General features: G+C 39.4%; 1 protein-coding gene across 8 annotated transcripts in view; it reads left to right on the plus strand.

The window, feature by feature from the left end:
• Positions 1-22,482, plus strand: part of HEATR5A (HEAT repeat containing 5A) — a 136,333-nt gene that overhangs the window by 70,961 nt on the left and 42,890 nt on the right. For 7 of the 8 annotated variants that reach the window (XM_062205309.1, XM_062205314.1, XM_062205312.1 and 4 more), the window contains 6 exons: positions 4,057-4,162; positions 5,018-5,208; positions 6,785-6,944; positions 10,042-10,231; positions 16,148-16,317; positions 20,805-20,943. In XM_062205309.1, coding sequence (XP_062061293.1) covers positions 4,057-4,162; positions 5,018-5,208; positions 6,785-6,944; positions 10,042-10,231; positions 16,148-16,317; positions 20,805-20,943 — 956 coding nt within the window. The remainder of the gene's footprint in view (positions 1-4,056; positions 4,163-5,017; positions 5,209-6,784; positions 6,945-10,041; positions 10,232-16,147; positions 16,318-20,804; positions 20,944-22,482) is intronic. The other variant, XM_062205313.1, reaches the window with a different exon arrangement.

The raw sequence follows: 22,482 nt of genomic DNA on the forward strand, positions 1-22,482 counted from the left end.
GAAGGTTGTCAGAAGATCTTAATGGAAAAGATTTCTTAGAAGTGAAAGGTGAAGGTAATATTTAATAAATGATTAAATGCCTAAAACCACTAGGCATTATTGTGGATACTGTGTCTACAGTTAGTTTATCATCTAGATGAAAATACAAATGAAAAGATCAATAATGACATAAGAACATTGATTTTTGAGCAACTGTCACTAAAAAGAACAAAAGAAACCCAGAAAACACTGCTGTGCTTAAAACAGGTCTCAGGGGTTAGTGCCTTAGCGCACTGGGTTAATCCTCGGCCAGCATCCCATATGGGCGCCGGTTCTAGTCCCAGCTGCTCCTCTTCCAGTCCAGCTCTCTGCTATGGCCTGGGATAGCAGTAGAAGATGACCCAAGTGCTTGGGCCTGTGCACCTGCGTGGGAGACCAGGAATAAGCACCTGGCTCCTGGCTTCCAATTGGCACAGTTCCGTCCGTTGTGGGCCATTTGGGGAGTGAACCAACGGAAGGAAGACCTTTCTCTCTGTCTCTCTCTGTCTGGAACTCTGCCTATCAAATAAATAAATAAAATCTTTAAAAAAAAAAAAAAAACGGGTCTCATAGGCTTTCTTATCTTGGAAACTTTATGGACCCATTATAGGTCTCCAGGGATTGTTCTTCAGTTGGGCCAATTTCAAAATGTTGATTTTATCAGTTCACTGAAAATGAACTTTGAAGCACATACCTAAAAAAAGGAGGGGTAACTATGTCAGGTAATGGATATCATAAATTAGTTTGTGGAAAGCATTTCACAGTGTATACATACATCAAAACAGGTTGTGTACCCTAAATATATACCATTTTTATTTGCTAATTATACAAGATGAAGAACATTAAAATAGCATGTAGTGATTTCTATCTTATACTGTTATATGAGAAAAAATAAATAGAAAAAAATGAACTCTGGTTTTGAAAAAACAAAGGCTAATGATTTGTCATTGAGAGTGATAGTTCCTTAATTGATTCTCATAGATCAGAATCCACTATCCTAGAAATTCTGTTATTATCTGAGGTACTAAATGCGAAGTAAATCTCTCCCATAAGCTCTTCTAATTAATAGTTGACAAATTATTATTATTCACATTCATTCATATTTCCTTCCTTATGCTATATATTTGACCTTTTTTTTTTTGTATCATTTTATCCAGTGAACTTTAAAATATGTTCGGTTTTTCTCTTCACTTATGCAAAAGTAATGAGTATTCAAGGGAGGGGAGGTCTTCTTTGTTTTAATTAAAAAGTTAAGAATTAATAAAAGCAAAACCTGTTGTTCTGTTTAGATTCTAGCTGAATAAAAGTAATAAGCAGTAGAGATTTTTAAAGGAAGTGGTCTGGCAGGATTCCAGATACGGAAAGTAGGTTGTAAGCAACTATCAGCAGTCTCCAGTGGGTGTCGTTAGAGAACAAGAAGAATAGGAATGTTAATAATTTCCTCTTATCCCATATATGATTCCTGTTTATGGCAGGCCCTTTTACTGTGGTCATTATTTTTGCAATTCTAAAGAAGAAAGGTCTCAGTTAAGGTCTCCATATTTAACAGTTGAATATGTCAGAGGATTTTGTTATTATTGCTTAACATCATATTTAAACAGTTTAAAAGAAATCTTTTGTAGTTTGAGATTGTCATAAGTTTGGAAATAAGTTTGTTATGTATTATTTATGAATTTGAAGATGAAATTAATTTGTCTTAAAATTAGTTGATAAAATAACTAGGAATTTTAAAAATAAAACTTTGTATTGAAATAAGGCACTACTGTGTTTAAGGCTAGAAAATCAAAATATCTTATACAGAAAAAGGAGTATTGATTTTGTTCTGTTGTTTGTGGTTTCTTTTAAATGCATTTTACACCTTGTTGCAAAGAATGCAGTAACTCATTGGAAGATTATTCCATCTTTGGTTTGCACATTGGAATCATGTAGCGTGCACTGCCTCCAATCCAGCTCTCTGCTGTGGCCTGGGAAAGCAGTAGAAGATGGCCAAGTGCTTGGGCCCCTGCACCCCCGTGGGAGACCAGGAAGAGGAACCTGGCTCCGGGCTTTGGATCGGCACAACTCCAACTGTTGTTGCTATTTGGGGAGTGAACCAACGGAAGGAAGACCTTTCTTTCTCTCTCTCCCTCTCACTGTCTGTAACTCTACCTCTCAAATAAATAAATAAATAAAGACTGAGAATTTTAATTTTCACAGTCCATGTATATGACTTCTAAAGTCCCAACTGTTTCACTTCTGATCCAGCTCTCTGCTATGGCCTGAGAAAGCAGTAGAAGATGGCCTAAGTCCTTGGGCCCTTGCACCCACATGGGAGACTTGGAAGAAGCTCCTGGTTCTTGGTCTCAGATCGGCACAGCCCCAGCCGTTACAGCCAGTAGAAGAGAACTTCTATTCATTGGTTCACTCCCCAAGTGGCCACAACAGCCTGGCCAGAGCCAGGCCGAAATCTAGATCCTGAAACTCCATCCTGGCCTCCCACATGGGTCTAGGCACCCAAGTATGTGGGCCATCTTCTGCTCTTTTCGCAGCCACATTAGTAGGGAGCTGGATTAGCAGTGGAACAGCCAGGACTTGAACTGGCATCCATATGGGATGCTGGCGTTGAAGGGAGCATCTTAAGCTGCTACACCACAACACTGGCCCTCATAGATGTATTAAAAGAGTAAAGCAAGGATTAAAATTTTGTTATATATAATAACATCCCAAATACATTTCTTAAAAGTATAGTTGGGGCTTCAAATGGTTTGTTGCTTCTCCTTAACTACAGATGACATTGGTTGATGGCAGCCTTAAAATGAAGCAATGAATTTGAATTGAATAAATTCTGATATTAAGAACAAAAAAGTTGATTAGTAGTGAAATTTACATAGAAATGCTTAGACAAAAGACTTAAGAGTTCCTCATCATCTCTTGTGTTGAATCAGCTGAAACTTTTTGAGAATTTGATAATTCTGAGTTGATTGTGTTCCGGCTAGGATGGGAGAGGAATTGAGGGTTACTTTCACCTATCTGTAAGGTATGGAAACATCTGCTTATAGTACCTAGCAAAAAGCTGTGGGGGAGTTCTCTTGGTGGTTGTCCTTCCTATTGGTTAAGACAGAAATGAAAAGAGTAACTTATGTGTTTTCAAAGATTTATTTATTATTTATTTGAAAGGCAAAGTTACAGAGAGGGAGAGAAAGATATCTTCCATCCACTGGTTCACTCCCCAGATGGCTGCAACGGCCAGTGCTAGGCCAGGCCAAAGCCAGGAGCTTCTTCCAGGGTCTCCCACGTGGGTGGAAGGGGCCCAAGCACCCGGACCATCCTCTGCTACTTTCCCGGGCTTATTAGCAGGGAGCTGGATTCGAACTGGAACAGCCAGGACACAAATCGGCACCCATATGGGATACTGGCACTGAAGGCAGTGGCTTTTCCTGCTGTGCCACAACATGGACTGCAAAAGCCCAAATTCTTGAAGATGTTGTGATACATACAAATATTTTGTGTAGTCATATCAATACTGAGTATATTTGTTAGCATAATACCAAGTTTTAGTTTCCCAGTTACTGGAATGGATATTGTCACAAATACTACCGTATCTGTAAGACATAAATTGTTAGGTTTAAATAGTTTTGAGTTCTTACCTATGTTTAAGAATTCATTATATCCAGGTTCTAGGATAAATATATTTACATGGGGGGAGGGACAAACAAAGTTAATGCAAGTAACTTTTAGATATATTTTATTTAGAAAATAATCCCTGAAGTAGCTGAATTTGCTCAGCTAAACTCTTAAGCGGTCCATTGTAATTTTTTTCACAGATGCTTCTTCCTGCTGCCAGAATGACCTGTAATCAATATATTCCTCTGTTGGTTATGATATGTTTTCTTTTCTTTTATCACATCAAGGTGTACCACAGTTGTTTATCTCATTTCAATATTTCTAACAAAATAATACAATAAAACAAATTAGTAGAAGGTACTCGTTACTGCCCTTTGGCTTGTATTATCTTTATTCACAAGATTTATCTTTTAAATCCTGTTGCTTCTGATTTAGGCTTCTCACATTGGAACAACTTTGGAACAGTATAAAGCACACTAAAGGAGCTCGTCAGCAGGTAGTTCAGTTGCATGTTGTTTCTTCAGTTTCTGGTTTCTTAAAGGTAATTCTGCTTTTTTAAAAATCCAAATGTTTGCTTAATTTTTAAAAAATTGTGACCAACTAAGTAGATTGGAAGATGGTTTTTTAAAAAGCTTTATCTTATATATAGTTTTTTAAAATTGTATTTAAGGTACACAAGTTTCATGTATTTCATATATACAGATTTAGGAACAGAGTAATATTCCCCACCTTGTTATCTTATATATTTGAAGGGTAGAGTTACAAAGAGAGAGAGAGAGGGAGAGACAAAGATCTTTCATCCACTGGTTCACTCTTTAAATGGCACAACTGCCAGGGCCAAGCCCTGAAGCCTGGGAGCTGGAGCTCCATCTGGGTCTCCCACGTGGATGGCAAGGGCCCAAGCACTTCCGCTGCCTTCTCAGATCCATTAACAGGCAACTGACTTGGAAGCAGAGCAAAAAAAGAAAAAAGAGTTTTATAACTTGTTAGAAATCAAACCTCTAGCTTAGAGCCATGCATTAACCCACTGAATCTAATATCCTAGATAAGGAAATGAAGGACTGTGGTCTGTGGACCAAATCCAGCTGCTAGTTGCATTTCTGACTCATTTCTGAGTAAAATACAATAAGTACTAGGTCATTCATTTTATAAACATCTTAGTTGAGGCTCTTCTGAATAAATTCATACTGCAGGGATAGTTGACTGCCATATTGTTTCTCTGTAGGTTTAAAATTCTCAAGTACTTTTTGGGGGAAAAAATGATGTTTGTATGATCAATGTGGATTTTTGTGTTGATTTTTATTAGGTAGTAGTCTTAAGTATAAACATATTTGGATAACCAGAATACACATTCCAAAATGTATAACAGAATTGAATTGGTCTTTACATATTCCAGTACGTGGCTGCCTCTAAGGGAAGTTTAGGTCCAGAAGAAATGAGAAGACTTGTCCTAACATTAGTAACGGGAGCCCTGGAGAGTCCCAACCCCTTGTTGAGATGTGCTGCTGCGGAGGCATGGGCCAGATTAGCCCAAGTGGTTGATGATGGAGGTTTCACTGCTGGATTAGCTCAAATTAGCTTTGACAAGTAAGTGAATTTCTTATTTTCTACACATGGGCTAGGTATCACAACTGGGTATAGGTTGCTAGTTTGCTGGAATTACTAAGAACTACATTCTGAGATTTAACTAAGAAGTGGAATGTTGACAGCTTTGGCGTACTAGGCTTAGAATTTGAAATGATTAGTACTTAAACTTAAGTCTTTCTATTGTAAGAAAAAGATCAGTATCTATAATATGAGTGATATAATTGATCACCAATGGATGGACTCCAAAACGATGAGATACTTAGAGGATTTTTTTTAAGATTTATTTATTTATTTGAAAGTCAGAGTTACACAGAGAAAGGAGAGGTAGAGAGTAAGAGGGAGGTCTTCCATCTGATGGTTCACTCCCCAGTTGATCGCAGTGGCCAGAGCTGCGCCCATCCGAAGCCAGGAGCTTCTTCCGGGTCTGCCACGTGGGTGCAGGGGCCCAAGGACTTGGGCCATCTTCTACTGCTTTCCCAGGCCATAGCAGAGAGCTGGATCAGAAGTAGAGCAGCCAGGTCTCGAACAGGTGCCCACATGGGATGCCAGCGCTTCAGGCCAGGGTGTTAACCCACTGCGCCACAGCGCTGGCCCCACTTACAGGATTTTATTATGTGAAATTATAGGTGATAAGTAGTAAAAACAATCTGTTGTAGAAAGAAAAAGGTTGTCAACTGCAGATTAGGAAATTTAGACTGTTTTTTTCATTTCTGTCAGCTCCCTAACTTTGGGTAGGTTCCTTAGTCCTCTCAGTCTGTTTTTCTGTATTTAAGTAAGAGATTATATTAGTTTTATTTGTATGTATGTGAGTACATGGAAAACTGAATGAAAAGATAATGTGCATTTTCTGGTTTGAAGTATTCTTATGTGTGTCTGTTTGCATGTATTTATGAAACGTTCGTAGAAACGGTAGTTAATGCACATGGTATTTGAACTTTGTAGTCCGCCGAATGTGTGTATCTGATTTGATTAAACACTTAAAGTTTGGAGTCAGATTACTAACCTGACTCAAATCTCAGCTTTGTTATTTAATAGTAAGTTACTTTGTGAGAGTTTCTTTGGCTATCATTTTGATTTCCTCATGTGTGAAAATGATAATGGTATGAACCTCAAGGTTGTTGGGAGTATGATAGAGCTAAATACAAAGCGCTTAATTAGTATATAGTACATAGGAGATTCTCAGTAATTATTACTTTCTCAAATTTAATTTTAAAATTAAATTTCTCAAGTTGAAAATTTCTGTGGAATAGAAGCATCTCAACATGTGATTTTAAAAATGTAACTTAATGCTAAAATAATGATGATGCCTGCTTTTTAAACTTCTGTCTCTGTGTTTATCTGAAAAACATTGAAACTGTTAATACTCATTGATAACATGAAGACATTTTTGTCTTAAATGTTTTCTTTTGTAAGTTACTTTTCAGGTTATTTCAGAATTTTTTATCAGCTAATAAAAAATATGTTTCTGAATTTTATAGCTATTACCTAAAAGATTTTACCTAAGTGACAGTGTTCATGCATGAGGTGGGCTTTTCTTTCTAGTGATTGTCGTTTATTTTTATTTCCACATTTACAGATTGAAATCAGCAAGGGATGTGGTCACCAGAACAGGACACTCACTGGCTTTGGGGTCTCTACATAGGTATTTAGGAGGAATGAGTTCTTCTCAACACTTGAATTCTTGTGTTGGAGTCCTCTATACTTTGTCTCAGGACAGCACGTCTCCGGATGTGCAGGTATATACCTCATGGGATGCTTTCATGAAATTCCTTATTCATTATGCTTTTACTAACCATTACTAATTTGTGAATAGTGTCAAAACGAATGTTAACATTGATGGATTTTTAAAATCCAAATTTACTCACATTCAAATATAGACAAATTCACAGTGTCTAAAGTCAATTTTAGTACCTTTTCTAAAATAAGTCTCTTTTTCATTTTAAAAATATCGGTTTTGGAGGGTTGAATAGGCACCGGGCATTATATTATATTCTAAATATGTTAGCATATTTAATCATCAGAGTAATTTGATGTATATAGTCCCATTATAGGGAAATAAAACTGAGATTTATAGAACTGAGTTAATTTGCTCACAGCTGAAAAGCTAATAAATTGTGGAATCAGGTCAACAGCACATGTCATGAACTAAAAACCATGTAGTTAACCATTTTACTGTATTAGCACATTTCTTACCCATTTCTGTCAATAAAGTCATCATTCTACTCATATCTTTATGAAATCTAGAAATTTTTATTCCTCCTGTTCTTTTACTTCCCCTTATTTTATTTCTGTCCTCTAGTAAGCCTGTTTCTAATTACTGTAGTATTCGCTAACCAAAATTTGAGAGGCAGAGAAAATAAAAGAGAATGACAGAGAGAGAAAGTTCTTATCACTGGTTCACTCCCCCGGATGCCTGCAATGGCCCCTGGCCAGACAGGGTGAAAAAACTGGAAGCCAGGAACTCAATCCAGTTCTCCCATGGGGGTGGCTGGAACCCAACTACTTGAGCCATCATGTGCTGCCTCCCAGGGTACACATTAGTGAGAAACTAGAATCAGGAGTGGAGCTGGGACTCCTTCATACTATGATGTGGGATGCAGGCATCCCAAGCAGTTCTTTAAAAACTAGGCCAAACACTTGCCCCTTTACAAACTTTTTTACATGCCCTTGGGTATATAAATAAAAGTATGCCTACCTATCATAATTGTACATGTCTATGAATAATATGTGCAACCTGAATTTACTCTGGAATCATCACCTGGATCAATAAACAGTGTGTTATCAGTACCCCAGGCCTTCTTTTCTAGTTAATTACTTGCTTCACTATCCTAATTTGTAACAGCATCAATTAGTTTTGCCTGCCTTTATACTTTACATGAATAGAATCATACAGGATATACTCCTTTAAATCAGGCTTTTTTCATTTAACATTATGTTCAGGAGATTTGTCCATACTTTCAATATGAAGTCATAGAGTTTGTTGATTCCTTTTAAAAACTTCAGTTTTCTTTGTTTATATAAACAGTTTTTCAGCATACTAGATTTAAGCTGTTAGCTAAAGTACCAAACATTATGTGGGAATTTGTGATGCTAAGCTATATCTAAATATACCATTCTAAGTTAGACAATTATCTCTGAGTTGGTTCTATACTGAATTTTTTTTTCTTAAGATTTATTTATTTATTTGAAAGTCAGAGTTACACAGAGAGAGAAGGAGAGGCAGAGAGAGAGAGAGAGAGAGAGAGGTCTTCTATCTGCTGGTTCACTCCCCAATTTGCCATAACAGCCAGAGCTGTGCCAATCCAAAGCCAGGAGCCAGGAGCTTCTTCTGGGTCTCCCACGTGGGTACAGGGCCATCTTCTACTACTTTCCCAGGCCATAACAGAGAGCTGGATCAGAAGTGGAGCTGCTGGGACTTGAACTGGTGCCTATATGTGATGCTGGCACTGTAGCTGTCAGCTGTACCGCTACACTGCAGCACTGGCCCCTTAAAGTTTATTTATTTGAAAGGCAGAGTTGAGAGAGAGAAAGAGAGAGAGAGAGAGAGAGAGAAATCTTCTACTTGCTTGTTTGCTCTTCAGATAGCCAAAATGGTCAATGCTGGGTTGCAGGTGGTGGCTCTACCTGCTATGCCACAATGCTGACCCCTTTCACAGATTCTTTACAATTCACCATTACCTTCCTGATTGTAAAGAGAAAAGGTCTTCCATCTGCTGGTTCACTCATCAAATGGCCACAAAGGCTGGTGCTGGGCTGATCTGAAGCCAGGAGCTTCTTCTGGATCTCCCACGTGAGTGTAGGAGCACAAGGACTTGAGCTATCCTCTGATGCTTTCTCAGGGACATTAGCAGGGGGCTGGATTGGAAGTGGAACAGCTGGGTTTCTAACCGGCGCCCATATGGAATGCTGGTGCTGCAGGCTGGGGCGTTTTTTAAAAATATTTATTTATTTATTTGAAATGCAGAGTTACAGAGAGGCAGATGCAAAGAGACAGAGAGAGAGAGAGAGAAAGAGAGATCTTCTGTCTGCTGGTTCACTCCCCAAATGGCCACAATAGCTGGAGCTGAGCCAGGCTGAAGCCAAGAGCCTGGAACTCTATTCAGGTCTCCCACAGTGGTGGTAGTGGCACAAGTACTTGAGCTATCTTTGACTACTTTTGCAGGCACAGTAGCAGGGAGCTGGAATGGAGGTAGAGCAGGCAGGATTCAAACCAGCAATCTCGTGGGTTGCCATATTTGAAGGTAGCAGCGTAACCTGCTGTGTTACAATGCCTGCCCCAATACTAGATTGTTGTTTTTTAAGGATTTATTCACCCAGGGTTGACATTGTGGCGCAGTAGGTTAATCTTCCGCCTGTGGCGCCAGCATTCCCATGTGGGCGCTGGTACTAGTCCTGGCTGCTCCTCTTCCAATGGCTAATTTACTCCCGAGATGGCCTCTGGCTGAGGCTGGGCCAGGCCAAAACCAAAAGCCAGGGCTTCTTCCAGATCTCCCACGTGGGTGGCAGGGGCCCAACTACTTGGGCCATCTTCTGCTGCTTTTCCCAGGCCGTTAGCAGGGAGCTGGATCGGAAGCAGAGCTGCTGGGACTTGAACCTGTATGGTATGTCGGCATCACAGATGCACAGGCTGGTCCCCCAGTACTGGATATTTAAAGAGAAGAATTTTCTTAAATTTTTGAAGTTCCTGATTCATCTTTGAAAATTACCAGTAGCATATACATAAATGACTTTGCTGTTACTTTACCACTTACTTCAACAAAAGAACATTTTAATATATTCTGTGTTTCTTAATGCTGCTGTAACATTTTTTATTGTGTTTCTCTGTCTTCACAGACCTGGGCACTACATTCTCTGTCATTGATAATTGATTCTGCTGGCCCACTCTTCAATGCACATGTGGAACCTACCCTTTCTCTTATTATAATGTTGTTGTTAAATGTGCCTCCCACACATGCTGAAGTCCACCAAAGTCTTGGACGCTGTTTGAATGCTCTTATTACCACATTAGGTCCAGAGCTACAAGGTATGTAGATTTGTCAGCTTCTCATTACTGCAACAGAATACCTGAAGCAACTAACTTTATAAAGAGAAAATGTTTATATTTAGCTCACAGCTTTAGAGGTTCAAGTCCCAGATTGGGCAGTCCCATTGGTTTGGCAACTAATGAGGGTGGCAGATATCAGTAATAGACTGTGTGCAGAGAAAGGATCGCCTGGCATGCCACTAAGCAGAGAGAGTGACTGGACCCACTTTTTTTTTTAAGATTTTATTTTTATTTATTTGACAGAGTTACACAGAGAGAGGAGAGGCAGAGAGAGAGAGAGAGAGAGAGAAAGATCTTCCATCCTCTGGTTCACTCCCCAATTGGCTGCATCGGCCAGAGCTGCACTGATCCAAAGCCAGGAGTCAGGAGCTTCTTCCAGGTCTCCTACGCGGGTGCAAGGGCCCAAGCACTTGGACCATCTTCCACTGCTTTCCCAGGCCATAGCAGAGAGCTGGATCAGAAGTGGAGCAGCTGGGACTCGAACTGGCACCCATATGGGATGCCGGCACTGGAGGCAGCAGCTCTATCTGCTATGCCACAGTGTGGGCCCTGTCCAACTTTTTTTTTTTTTTTAATTTATTTGAAAGAGTTAGACAGTGAGAGACAGTGAGAAAGGTCTTCCTTCTGTTGGTTCACCCCCTAAATGGCCACTATGGCCGAAGCTATGCCGTTCCGAAGCCAAGAGCCAGGTGCCTCTTCCTGATCTCCCATGAAGGTGCAGAGGCCCAAGCACTTGGGCCATCCTCCACTGCCTTCCCAGGCCACAGCAGAGAGCTAGACTGGAAGAGGAGCAGCCGGGACTAGAACCCGGCACCCATATGGGATGCTGGCACCTCAGGCGGAGGATTAACCAAGTGAGCCACGGCACTGGCCCCCAACTTATTTTTAAAACCAACCATCTTGGGGTATTGGTGCTGTGGCTTAGTAGGTTAAGCTTAGTAGGTTAAGCATCTACCTGCAATGCTTCCATACCAACAGGTTTGAGTCCTGGCTGCTCCATTCTTTTTTTTTTTTTTTTTTTAATAATTAATTAATTAATTTGACAGGCAGAGTTAGAGAGAGAGACAGAGAGAAAGGTCTTCCTTTTCCATTGGTTCACTCCCCAAATGGCCACTGCAGCCGGTGTGCTGGGGCCGGCGTACTGTGCCGATCCAAAGCCAGGAGCCAAGTGCTTCCTCCTGGTCTCCCATGTGGGTGTAGGGCCCAAACCCTTGGGCCATCCTCCACTGCCTTCCCGGGCCACAGCAGAGAGCTGAGCTGAAAGAGGGACAACCGGGACAGAATCCAGCATCCTGACTAGGACCAGAACCTGGGGCGCATGCGCCACAGGCGGAGGATTAGCCTAGTGAGCCGTGGCACCGCCTCTGGCTGCTCCACTTCTAATCCATCTCCCTCCTGATAGCCTGGGAAAGCAGCGGAAGATGGCCCAAGTGCTTGGGTCTCTGCACCTGCTTGGGAGACCCAGAGGAAGCTCCTGGCTCCCGGCTTTGGATCTGCCCAGCTTTGGCCATTATAGCCATTAGGGGAGTGAACCAGCAGATGTAGGACCTCTCTTTCTGTCTCTCCCTCTCTATAACTCTGCCTCTCAAATAAAATAAATCTTAAAAAAAAAAAAATAACGAACCATCTTGGAAGAACTACCTTCTGTTGGGCAAGCCCCCAGTGACCTAAGGACCTCCTACTAGGCCCACCTCTTATATACCACAGCTAGATATAAGTTTTCACACTCTGGGGCAGGCATTTAGCATAGCAGTTAAGATGTAGCTTGGGACCTATGCTTTCCATATTAGAGTTCCTAGGTTCAAGTCCTGGCTCTACTCCTGATTCCATTTTCCTATTAATGTGTATGGTGCAGGGGTGAGGAGGGAGAGCAGCAGTAGATAGCCCAAGTGGTTAGGTCATTGCTACCATGTAGGAGACCTGGGTGGAATTCTAGGCTCCTGGCCTCAGCCTGGCCCAGTTCTGACTCTTTGTGGGGTGTGTCTTTCAAATATATAAAATAAATTTTTAAAAATGACTTTGGGTTTACATATCTGCATGAGTTTGGAGACCAAACCATAATCTACAGAAGTATACATAACTGATTTTATGATGTTTCACATTAAAAACATACACATAAAAATGAATTCTGTTCCTAATATCTATACTTGGCATATGGTAGATTTTTATTTTATTTATTTTGATTTTATGTGAAGGGCACAGAGACAGAAAAGGATATTCCGGCCGGCGCTGCGGCTTAATAGGCTGATCCTCCGCCTAGCGGTGCTGGCACACCGGGTTCTAGTCCCGGTCGGGGCGCCGGATTCTGTCCCGGTTGCCCCTCTTCCAGGCCAGCTCTCTGCTATGGCCCGGGAGTGCAGTGGAGGATGGCCCAAGGGTTTGGGCCCTGCACCCCATGGGAGACCAGGAGAAGCACCTGGCTCCTGCCTTCAGATCAGCGCGGTGCGCCGGCCACGGCGGCCATTGGAGGGTGAACCAACGGCAAAGGAAGACCTTTCTCTCTGTCTGTCTCTCTCTCACTGTCCACTCTGCCTGTAGAAAAAAAAAAAAAGGTATTCCATCTTACGATTTCACTGCCCAGTGCCCGCAAAAGTCAGGGGTGAAATGAATATTTAAAGCCATTCAGTCTGATTTCTCTTGCCTTAAAGAGGGAATACCATATTTATAAAGATTAGATAGTTCCTAAAGATGCTGCCATTAACAATTAAAATGACAGACATGAAGTGAGATACTTTAAAGAATCTGATTTCTGTGTAAGCAATAAATGATTCTGATACCTATTTAAGAAATAAAAGGCCAGTGTTGTGGCACAGAGGGTTAAGCCACTTGTGATGCCAGCAGAGAACTGGTTCAGGTCCTGACTGCTCTGCTTCCCATCCAGCTTCCTGCTATTGTACCTAGGGAAGGCAGTGAAGATGGCCAAATACTTGAGCATACCCAGGTGGAGCTCCAGGTTTCTGGCTTTAGCTTGGCCCAGTCCCAGTTGTTGTGGCCATTTGGGGAGTGAACTGGCAGATGGAAGATTCTCTCTCTCTCTCTCTCTCTCTCTTTTTTTTTTTTTTTTGACAGAGTGGACAGTGAGGGAGACAGAAAGGTCTTCCTTTACCATTGGTTCACCCTCCAATGGCTGCTGCGGCCGGCGCATCACGCTGATCTGAAGCCAGGAGCCAGGTGCTTCTCCTGGTCTCCCATGTGGGTGCAGGGCCCAAGCACTTGGGCCATCCTCCACTGTACTCCCAGGCCACAGCAGAGAGCTGGACTGGAAGAGGGGCAACCGGGACAGAATCCAGCGCCCCAATCGGGAATAGAACCCAGTGTGCCGGCGCCGCAAGGCAGAGGATTAGCCTATTGAGCTAGGGCACTGACTTCTTCCTCTCTCTCTCTCTCTAGCTGCCTTTCACATAAATAAATAAATCTTTAAAACATTTATAAGTCTGAAATCTCACATATTCTGATCTGTTCAGATTGTGTTGTAAATGATTATATGTAAGTAGCTCCCTTGAGGCTGGCACCATGGCATAGCAGATAAAGCCACTGTCTGCAGTACAGATATCTTATATGGGCTCTGGTTCGAGTCCCAGCTGCTCCACTTCTGATCTATCTCTGTTATGGCCTGGGAAAGCAGTAAAAGATGGCCCAAGTGCTTGGGGCCCTGTACCTATGTGGGAGACCTGGAAGACCTTACTTCGGATTGGCTCAGCTCAGCTGCTGTGGCCATTTGGGGAGTGAACCAGCAGATGGAAGATTCTCTACCCTCTGCCTCTCTGTAACTCTGCCTTTCAACTAAATAAATAAATATATTTTTAAATAAAGTAGCTCTCAACTAATGTAACCAGGGCCAAGTTTATTGAGTTTATTGATAATTTCTAATTACACTTTGTATGAAACAATAGACCCAACTTCTTTGCCTAATGATTTGTATCGTAATAAGCCTTTCAGTTTAAGAATAACAAAGATAATATAAAAATCTGTCACATAAATTATCCCTTCTTTTGTAGAAGAAATTTTACTTCACAGATCCTTAAATTTAAAACTAGAATTAAGAGGCTGGCATTGTGGTGTAACAGGTTAAGATGCTGCCTGCAGCTGGCGCTGTGACTCACTTGGCTAATCCTCTGCCTGTGGCGCCAGCACCCTGGGTTCTAGTCCTGGTTGGGGTGCTGGGTACTAGTCCCAGTTACTCCTCTTCCAGTCCATCTCTCTGCTGTGGCCCAGGAGGGTAGTGGAGGATAGCCCAAGTGCTTGGGTCCCTGTACCCGCATAGGAGACCAGGAGAAAGCACCCGACTCCTGGCTTTGGATTGGCAAAGTGCAGGCCATAACAGCCATTAGGGTAATGAACCAACGGAAGGAAGACCCTTATCTCTGTCTCTCTCTCACTGTCTATAACTCTCTCTCTGTCTCTTTCTCTCACTGTCTAACTCTGCCTTTCAAAAAATAAAAAAAAATGTAAAAAAAAAAAAATGCTGCCTGTGCATCATAGAATGACAAACACCTTAAGCAGCACTCTGACCTCAGAATCAGTCCTTAAGGCATTCAGATTCAGCTGAAAAGCCCATAAGAGCATTTTGGGCATGGAAAGCCAAGACATGGGGGTAAAAATGTTCTACATGAAGGATCTCTGTGAGTGAGACCCCAGTGGAAAGAAAGGGGCACCAAAGAAGGATGCACTTTTCTCTGAAGGGAGGAGAGAACTTCCACTACCCAAATATTGATGGAGTTTGTGGACTCAAAATGCTTCCATAGCCTTGGCAGCTCATGTCAAGAGCCTCAGGTGATCACTAACATCATAAATAAGAGTGTTAACTGTTGGCTGACACCGCGGCTCACTAGGCTAATCCTCCGCCTGCGGCACCAGCACCCCGGGTTCTAGTCCGGTTGGAACGCCGGATTCTGTCCCAGTTGCCCCTCTTCCAGTTCAGCTCTCTGCTGTGGCCTGGGAGTGTAGTGGAGGATGGCCCAACTGTTGGCCCCTGTGCCCGCATGGGAGACCAGGAGGAAGCACCTGGCTCTTGGCTTCAGATCCGCACAACGTGCCGGCCATAGCAGCCATCTGGGGGGTGAACCAACGGAAAGAAGACCTTTCTCTCTGTCTCTCTCTCTCACTGTCTAACTCTGCCTGTCAAAAAAAAAAAAAAAAAAGAATGTTAACTGTTAAATCAACAACAGGAGTCACTATGCACTTATTCCCCATGTAGGACCTCTGTCCTTAATGAGTTGTCCTATGAGAATTAACTGTAAAACTTATTCTCAAACAGTACTTTATACTAAGTACGTGTTTGTGTGTGTGTGCAAACTGTTGAAATCTTTACTTAATATAGAGTTGTTCTTCTGTATATAAAGTTACTTAAATCCTAATGAAGAATGGGATGGGAGAGGGAGTAGGAGATGGGACAAGATTGGGCGGCGTGGGAGGGTGGGTATGGGGGAAAGAGCCACTATATTCCTAAAGCTGTACCTATGAGATTTGTACTCATTAAATAAAAGCTTTCTTTAAAAAAAAAAAAAAAAAAAAAAAGATTCTGCCTGCAGTGCTGGCATCCCATATGGGTGTCAGTTTGAGTCCCGGCTGCTCCACTTCCTGCTCCCTGTAAATGCACCTGGGAAAGCAGTGGAAGATGGCTCAAGTCCCTGGGCCCCTGCACCCACCTGGGAGACTTGGCAACTGCCTTTGAATTGGCTCAGCCCTGGCCATTGCAGACATTTGGGGAATGAACCAGTGGATAGAAGATTTCTCTTTCACTATCTCTGCTTCTTTCTCTAACTCTGCCTTGCATATAAGTAGAATATTAAAAAAAAAAAAAACTGGAAATAAAATTTCAAAACCTTTGATACATGATTCAAGAGCAATGATTTTATAAGCTAATTATTAAAACCAATCTGCTTTTCATTTCAGGTAACAGTGCTTCAATGTCTACCTTAAGGGCTTCCTGTCTGTTGGGTTGTGCAGTGATGCAAGATAACCCAGACTGCCTTGTGCAAGCCCAGGCCATTTCTTGCCTTCAGCAGCTTCATATGTTTGCCCCACGATATGTCAACTTGTCTAACTTGGTTAACAGCCTCTGTGTGAGTATAAAATTATGATTGAGTCCTTAGATTGTTTTATTTGAAACTTAGATTTATTCTAGGACACATTTCAATTCTTCTCTATACTGTGTTACCTACAAAGCTGATTTCCCTCAGTTCCAGCCTGTTTTGGCAGGTAAACAGCAGCTTTCAAGAAATCTCTCTTAAATCTCTCATAAATGAATACTGATTCATTTTTCTTCATTAATGTTAAAATTAATATTTGTAAAAATTAATATTTATAATATTTTATATAATAACAAGTAGGTGCTTATTATGTCCCAGGTACAATATAAGAAAATGTTTTATGCTTTAACATGCAGAAATTTATGTGGTCATTTTTTTCTTATTTTTCATCTTTTCTAAATTCTTACATATAGGGTTCTTTATATCCTGAATGGAAAAATAACTTTCCCTTAATATTCTAGCAACATCTGCATCAGTATCAAAATTCTAATTTTTTTCTAACGAATGTAGAAAAATATAGGCAGTCAGCTGAAAATTCTGAACAAATGGTTCCTAATCTTTTTTTCCTAATCTGTGTACCTTAAGTGTGACCAGTTTCTGTTTGGACTGCCTCAAACACTGAGATGCATGTGGAATCAGAACTTGACCCACTGCTTTCCAGCTTTTTCTGGCCCTGCCATGTTCATAGCCTACTCCCTTTAGTAAAGGCTGTGGAGAATCACTCCTTTAGAGACCTTTCATTTTCAAGCTTGAGGCAAAATATGCAGCATTTCAGAGCTTAAAAGAGCCTCAAAATCTAAAACTATGTCACAAAGATTATTCCTACTTTTGTAGAATGTTATTTGTATCATTGAAACTAACCTTTTCAATCAAAAGATAAACTAGAAACAAAACAAAAAAAACCAAATAACTTGCCCAAGGTGACACATCTAGGTGGTGGTAGCTAACTAACTCTAGATCTAGAATCCAGGTTTCTGCACTCCATTTCCAATCCTGTTTCTTGATTTTATAGTGCCTTTGTGGATTTTATGGGTGCATCTCATCTCAACTCTGCCACCTCCTCGTGACCTAAGCAAGTCCCAAAACCTCTTCCAACTTTTCTACAAAAATGTTATAATTTCACAAGTCGTTGTATGTGAAGGCACATGTTCTAGGCATGCACTTAGCACTCAGTAATGGAAGTTCTTTTTATTATCCTGACATATGTCTTAAACATGCATTGTATTAATTTTTGATACTTATAGTCATTAAAAACCTTTTCTGAGAGGTTTTCTAGATTTCAGTCAGTTGTATATTAGGAAAAGAACACTTATAGGAAAAAGGTTTTATCTTTGTCACTCAAGGACTTGTCCCCAGGAATTTTTCTTTATATTCAAGGAACCATTGCCAGAACCAAATACTGAAAAACGTCCCTGTCCTTGGCAAGTAGTTCTTTTACTTTCCATTTAAATACAGTGATACTGCCATTATTTTTCTTCTTGAATTGTATAGTAGAAAATTTCCATTAATATCCTTTAAGTGATACATACATTCATTTATTAATTAAAGTTTATTGAAAAATTAAGAGCTAGATCAGCCATTAATTCATGATGAATAAGATCTGATCAAACTCATGGACTTTTTTCCTTCCACAGACCAAAAATTTTACATATAAAGAAGAATTAAGACTCTTAACAGATTTCCCCGTTAGGTGTATTCAGAATAATTGAGAAAATCTGAAGTTACAGTTCCAAATCTTAATCACATTTATTATAATATTTCAGCTGTAAGAGACATTTTAAAATTACCATCATTATAGTGTGTTAGCTTTGTGTCTTAATAGTGTGGTTAGTAATTTAGTCTGAATTTATTAGATTGACTTTTTTATCATTTAGAGTATTCATCCAAGTAAGGAAATTGCATTCCATTATTAAGCACGAATCTTCATAGGAGTGGTTCTCTTCTAGCTTTGTGCTGTTTAACTTCCATTCTGAATGTGGCCCTAGCTTCACTAGCAATTCTGAGTATTCTTAATTTTAAAAATTGGCTTTCAAGATTTAAAAAAAAAAAAACCTATAATTAATTTAGGATGAGGTAAACTATTAACTTTGTGTCTAGCTGGGCACCTTTCCCTATGAACATAATCCAGATCATTCCTCTGATGCTTATGTCTGCTTGGTCTAATTTTGATAGTGAGGTTTCATCACAGATTACAAAGGAAAACTCAATTATACTAATGTGCATTTTAAAATTATTATATATTTTATATCTTTACATTTTGAATTTCTCAAGTTGACGATTTTTGAGATCTTAGCCCAACTCATATTTTAAGTTACAAAATAAGTATTTTTGGCACACTGTTTAAGCTGAAGCTAAGCCAGTCTGAGTAATAACTCTATCATCAATTATATTTTAATAATTAGCTAACTGTTTTCAAAGTCATCCTAGTATTTACTTTTAGTTTTGTCATGACCGGTCTGTCATTTGTTTTTGTGCAGGAAATCTTGTTGGATAATTCTGTGTTGGTAGGTCCCTGACCCTTGATTCCTAATTTTTTTTTTTTTTTGAGGTTTGCAGTGCTGTTTCTTTGTATCATTTTTGGGTGTAAAAATTTTTTTCTCTGCATCTCTTTGTTTAAGCTAATCATTAATGCAAAGTCCAGTATGTGTAGCATGTTACATGGTGTTTGTTTAAAACCAATATAAATAAATCCTTCCTAACCTCCGGCTAGTGCACTCATTCCTTGAATTGTGCATCATTTTGATTTAGTATGTTCATTTTAAAAAGGATTTTTAGCTACATTTTTATTTTTCATTTTTGCCTGCTTTGTTTGTTTACCTTAACCCACTGTTCCTCTTCCTGGTGTAAATGCTGGAGAATGACATGGAGATGTTAGACCTCCCATTTTGCTTTGTGTGACAGCCCTCACCTTTTTTCTACCAAACAAGACAAGAATACTTAAGCATGCTTTTCCTAAAAAATTGTTTGAACAGCCTGAAAAATGCTGCACCTGCATTGCTTATGCTTATAAAATTCCCATTAGAATAACTAATAGATTCATTAGCTTTTCTTTACAATATGTTGTGAAGTGCTTTTGTCATTGTTGTTGAATACAGAAGTAATCTTGGGCATGAGTAAAACTTTCTCTTTGTTAACCTATAGACTCGTTTTAACAACAGGCTTCTAAACATGACTGGTGTGACTGCCTTGAACATATCTGTGAATGGCATTCCTCTCTATCCACTCTGGAGTTCATAATACTGCTTCAGAGTATAGTAGAATATACTTAAAAGCCAGTTCCCATCCTTGTGACTCACTGATGATATATTCACAAACTTCTTCTGTTTTTTGACTTCTGATAAGTTTAGGATACAGTTCTCTTCCCATGTGTTTCTTTTTGTATACTGAACCTAGCTTCACCAAATCTAATAATTACTATAAGAATTTAATACCATTATTTCTCAGATTTTGCTTTGAAAATCACTATCATAAGATATATTATTTATAATATACATAAGATATATTATTAATAAGATATTTATTGACCTTTACTTTAATAGGACAAAATATATTTGAAATCTCTAGATTTTATTTTACTTAAGAAGTCACTGAATAAGAATTTGTAAGCAGAATCCTTTGACTTGTGATTGATCATTTGAGATATATCACCAATCTTATTTGCCGTATGTAGATACAACTTAGTGAGATTTACTCAGATAAGTATATATACATATTTCCAAATATCTTTACGTGGCAATGTGCTGTTCTGTAATAGTTGTCTCTAGAGAGTTTTGGTGAATGTTTTCTCAGTAAATTCTTCCCAGCTCTTATTTCAAAACACATTTGTTTACTCTATAGGTCATCTGAATAAAATGGTATTGAATTGTTAGAGATTACATTAACAATAACTTACATTTACTACTTGCCCAGGTACTGTGGTAAGCACTTGCGTGTTAATTTGCCTTCACTTTACAACAACCCTGGGAGATGGGGTAATGTTACAGAATAGGAAACTGAGGCACATAGAGGTTAAATAATTTACCCAAGATCACACAGCTCGTAACTGGTGGATCTCTGGCTCTGAGGCAGTCTAACACCAGAGCCCCCATTTTATCCAGTATATTATATTGCCTATATAAATTTATATACATTTTTACTTTGGGAATCAGAAAACATAATATAGTTGCATGAGCACAAATGTATAAGCTGAAAATAAATGCTTTCAGTTGTATTTATCTCCTAAAACTGTTATTTACCTATGTTTGTGCTGTCTTCTAACACTGTCAAGAGGCTTTTGCTGGATTTGTTTATGAACAGTACATAATCTAGGACATATATTACTCCATAAGCTGTTACTAAGTTATATAATCAGAAATGTATACCAGCACCATTTCAAGAAGTTTCTGTGTTTTTAATAAATTGTGTCCAGTCCAGGGATGCGCTGGATAGAATCAGGAGGAGGTCCAGTGAATGAATATCCATTAGACTTCAGAGTGTCATCAAGATTTTAGCTGTTTGATCCTCCTCATGCTATCTTTCAGGTGAATCTTTGTAGTCCCTACTTGTTACTGAGAAGAGCAGTACTGGCTTGTTTACGTCAGCTTGTGCAGAGAGAAGCAGCTGAGGTTTCAGAACATGCTGTTTTGTTTGCTAAGGACAGCAAAGAGAAGTTCATTCCAGGTAATTCTTTTTGTGAAAATAAGTCCAGCTCGAATGATTGTTTTGATATTAAATTTTCCATTTATACATAACAAAATTTAAATGTTGATGTACAGTAGGTCGTAAACCTGTTACAAGAAACAGTTGCTAACAGTTAGTATCATTCCAATCAGTGATGTTTACTGGCTTAAGGCAATGGTTCTCAAACTGAGATCCCCAAACCAGCAACATCCCCCTCATCTTGGGGGATGTTCTTTCAAAATGCAAATTTTGGGGATCCATCCCAGATCTACTGAGCTGAAAATCTGGGAGAAGAGCCTAGCAACTTCATTTTTATAATCTATACTTTAACTCTCCTTGTGTTAATACTAAAGTTTTGGAGCCACTGGTTTAGAGCAATTTTTTTTTACAGCAGTCAATTGAAATTACTTTTAGCCCTTAAGTAATTAATCATTTATGTCTCCCTTCACCTCAAATCTCATTTTAACACAATGCATTATACATGAGTACTAATTAAAGAGTCTTTATGCATGTTATTTTACATTTTAGGGCTAAATTTAAAACTTTTAAGTATCTATATACCTTCATTTTAAAACTGATGAGTGTAATGCAAACATGCATATAAATTCAAAGAAATATTAACCTACTCAAATAGTAATACTAGTATATTATGCTTGAATGTGTATAGTTTCCATAGTACTGTCATAGACTTTACAAAGTTCTTTGATACCATAAAGCTTTCAGATCTATAATATGTTCTGCTGTCAGTAGCCTGTGCTCTTTAAATTACAATTTTATTGTTATGGTAAAACTTTTGCTCTAACGGATTAATCATCATTGCAAGATGGGTATAGTAATCATCAGCAGGTTATAGCAATCATTTCCAAACTATTCTGTCATTACTTACCTCAACCAGAGAAATTTTTGTCTTCTGACAGTGTCAGATAGTCTCCCCAAAGCAAACTTCTGTTTATATTTACCTCTGAAATTACATCTATTGCTTTAGCCTTTGATTATGTAAATGTACGTGTTCCTGCTATGTGAGCAAAATTATAGTAAGGAACTCATTATATAATTTCTTTTTTAAAGTGTTAAAATTTTTAAAAGCCATAGAGAAGTTGAAAGAACTATGCAATGATTGCACAAATTCACCTACTTAATATCTTTGTGATATTCACTATAAATGTATCTCTACACATGCTGGCATGTATGCACACAGACACACACACACCTTTTGCCAGACCATCTTAGAGCAGGCTACAGACATCATGACAGTTCATCCCTAAATACTTCACTTTGCATTTTTTTGCATTTCTCAAGGACATTCTTCTTCATGACCACACACCGAATTTCCACACCTAAGAACATCAACATTGATTTCATCATGTCATGGACTTTATAGCCTGTGGACAGATTTCCCTAATTATCTGAAGAATGTCCTTTGTGGCTTCTTCCTTCCTCCTCACCCCAGCCAAATCTAGGAACCAGTCATGAATCACATGACATTAGCTGTTAGATCTTTGTCGATGCATAACCAGAAACATTCCCACCACCTCTTAC

The sequence above is a fragment of the Lepus europaeus genome, chromosome 11 (assembly GCF_033115175.1).
Source record: "Lepus europaeus isolate LE1 chromosome 11, mLepTim1.pri, whole genome shotgun sequence".
Lineage (NCBI taxonomy): Eukaryota > Metazoa > Chordata > Mammalia > Lagomorpha > Leporidae > Lepus > Lepus europaeus.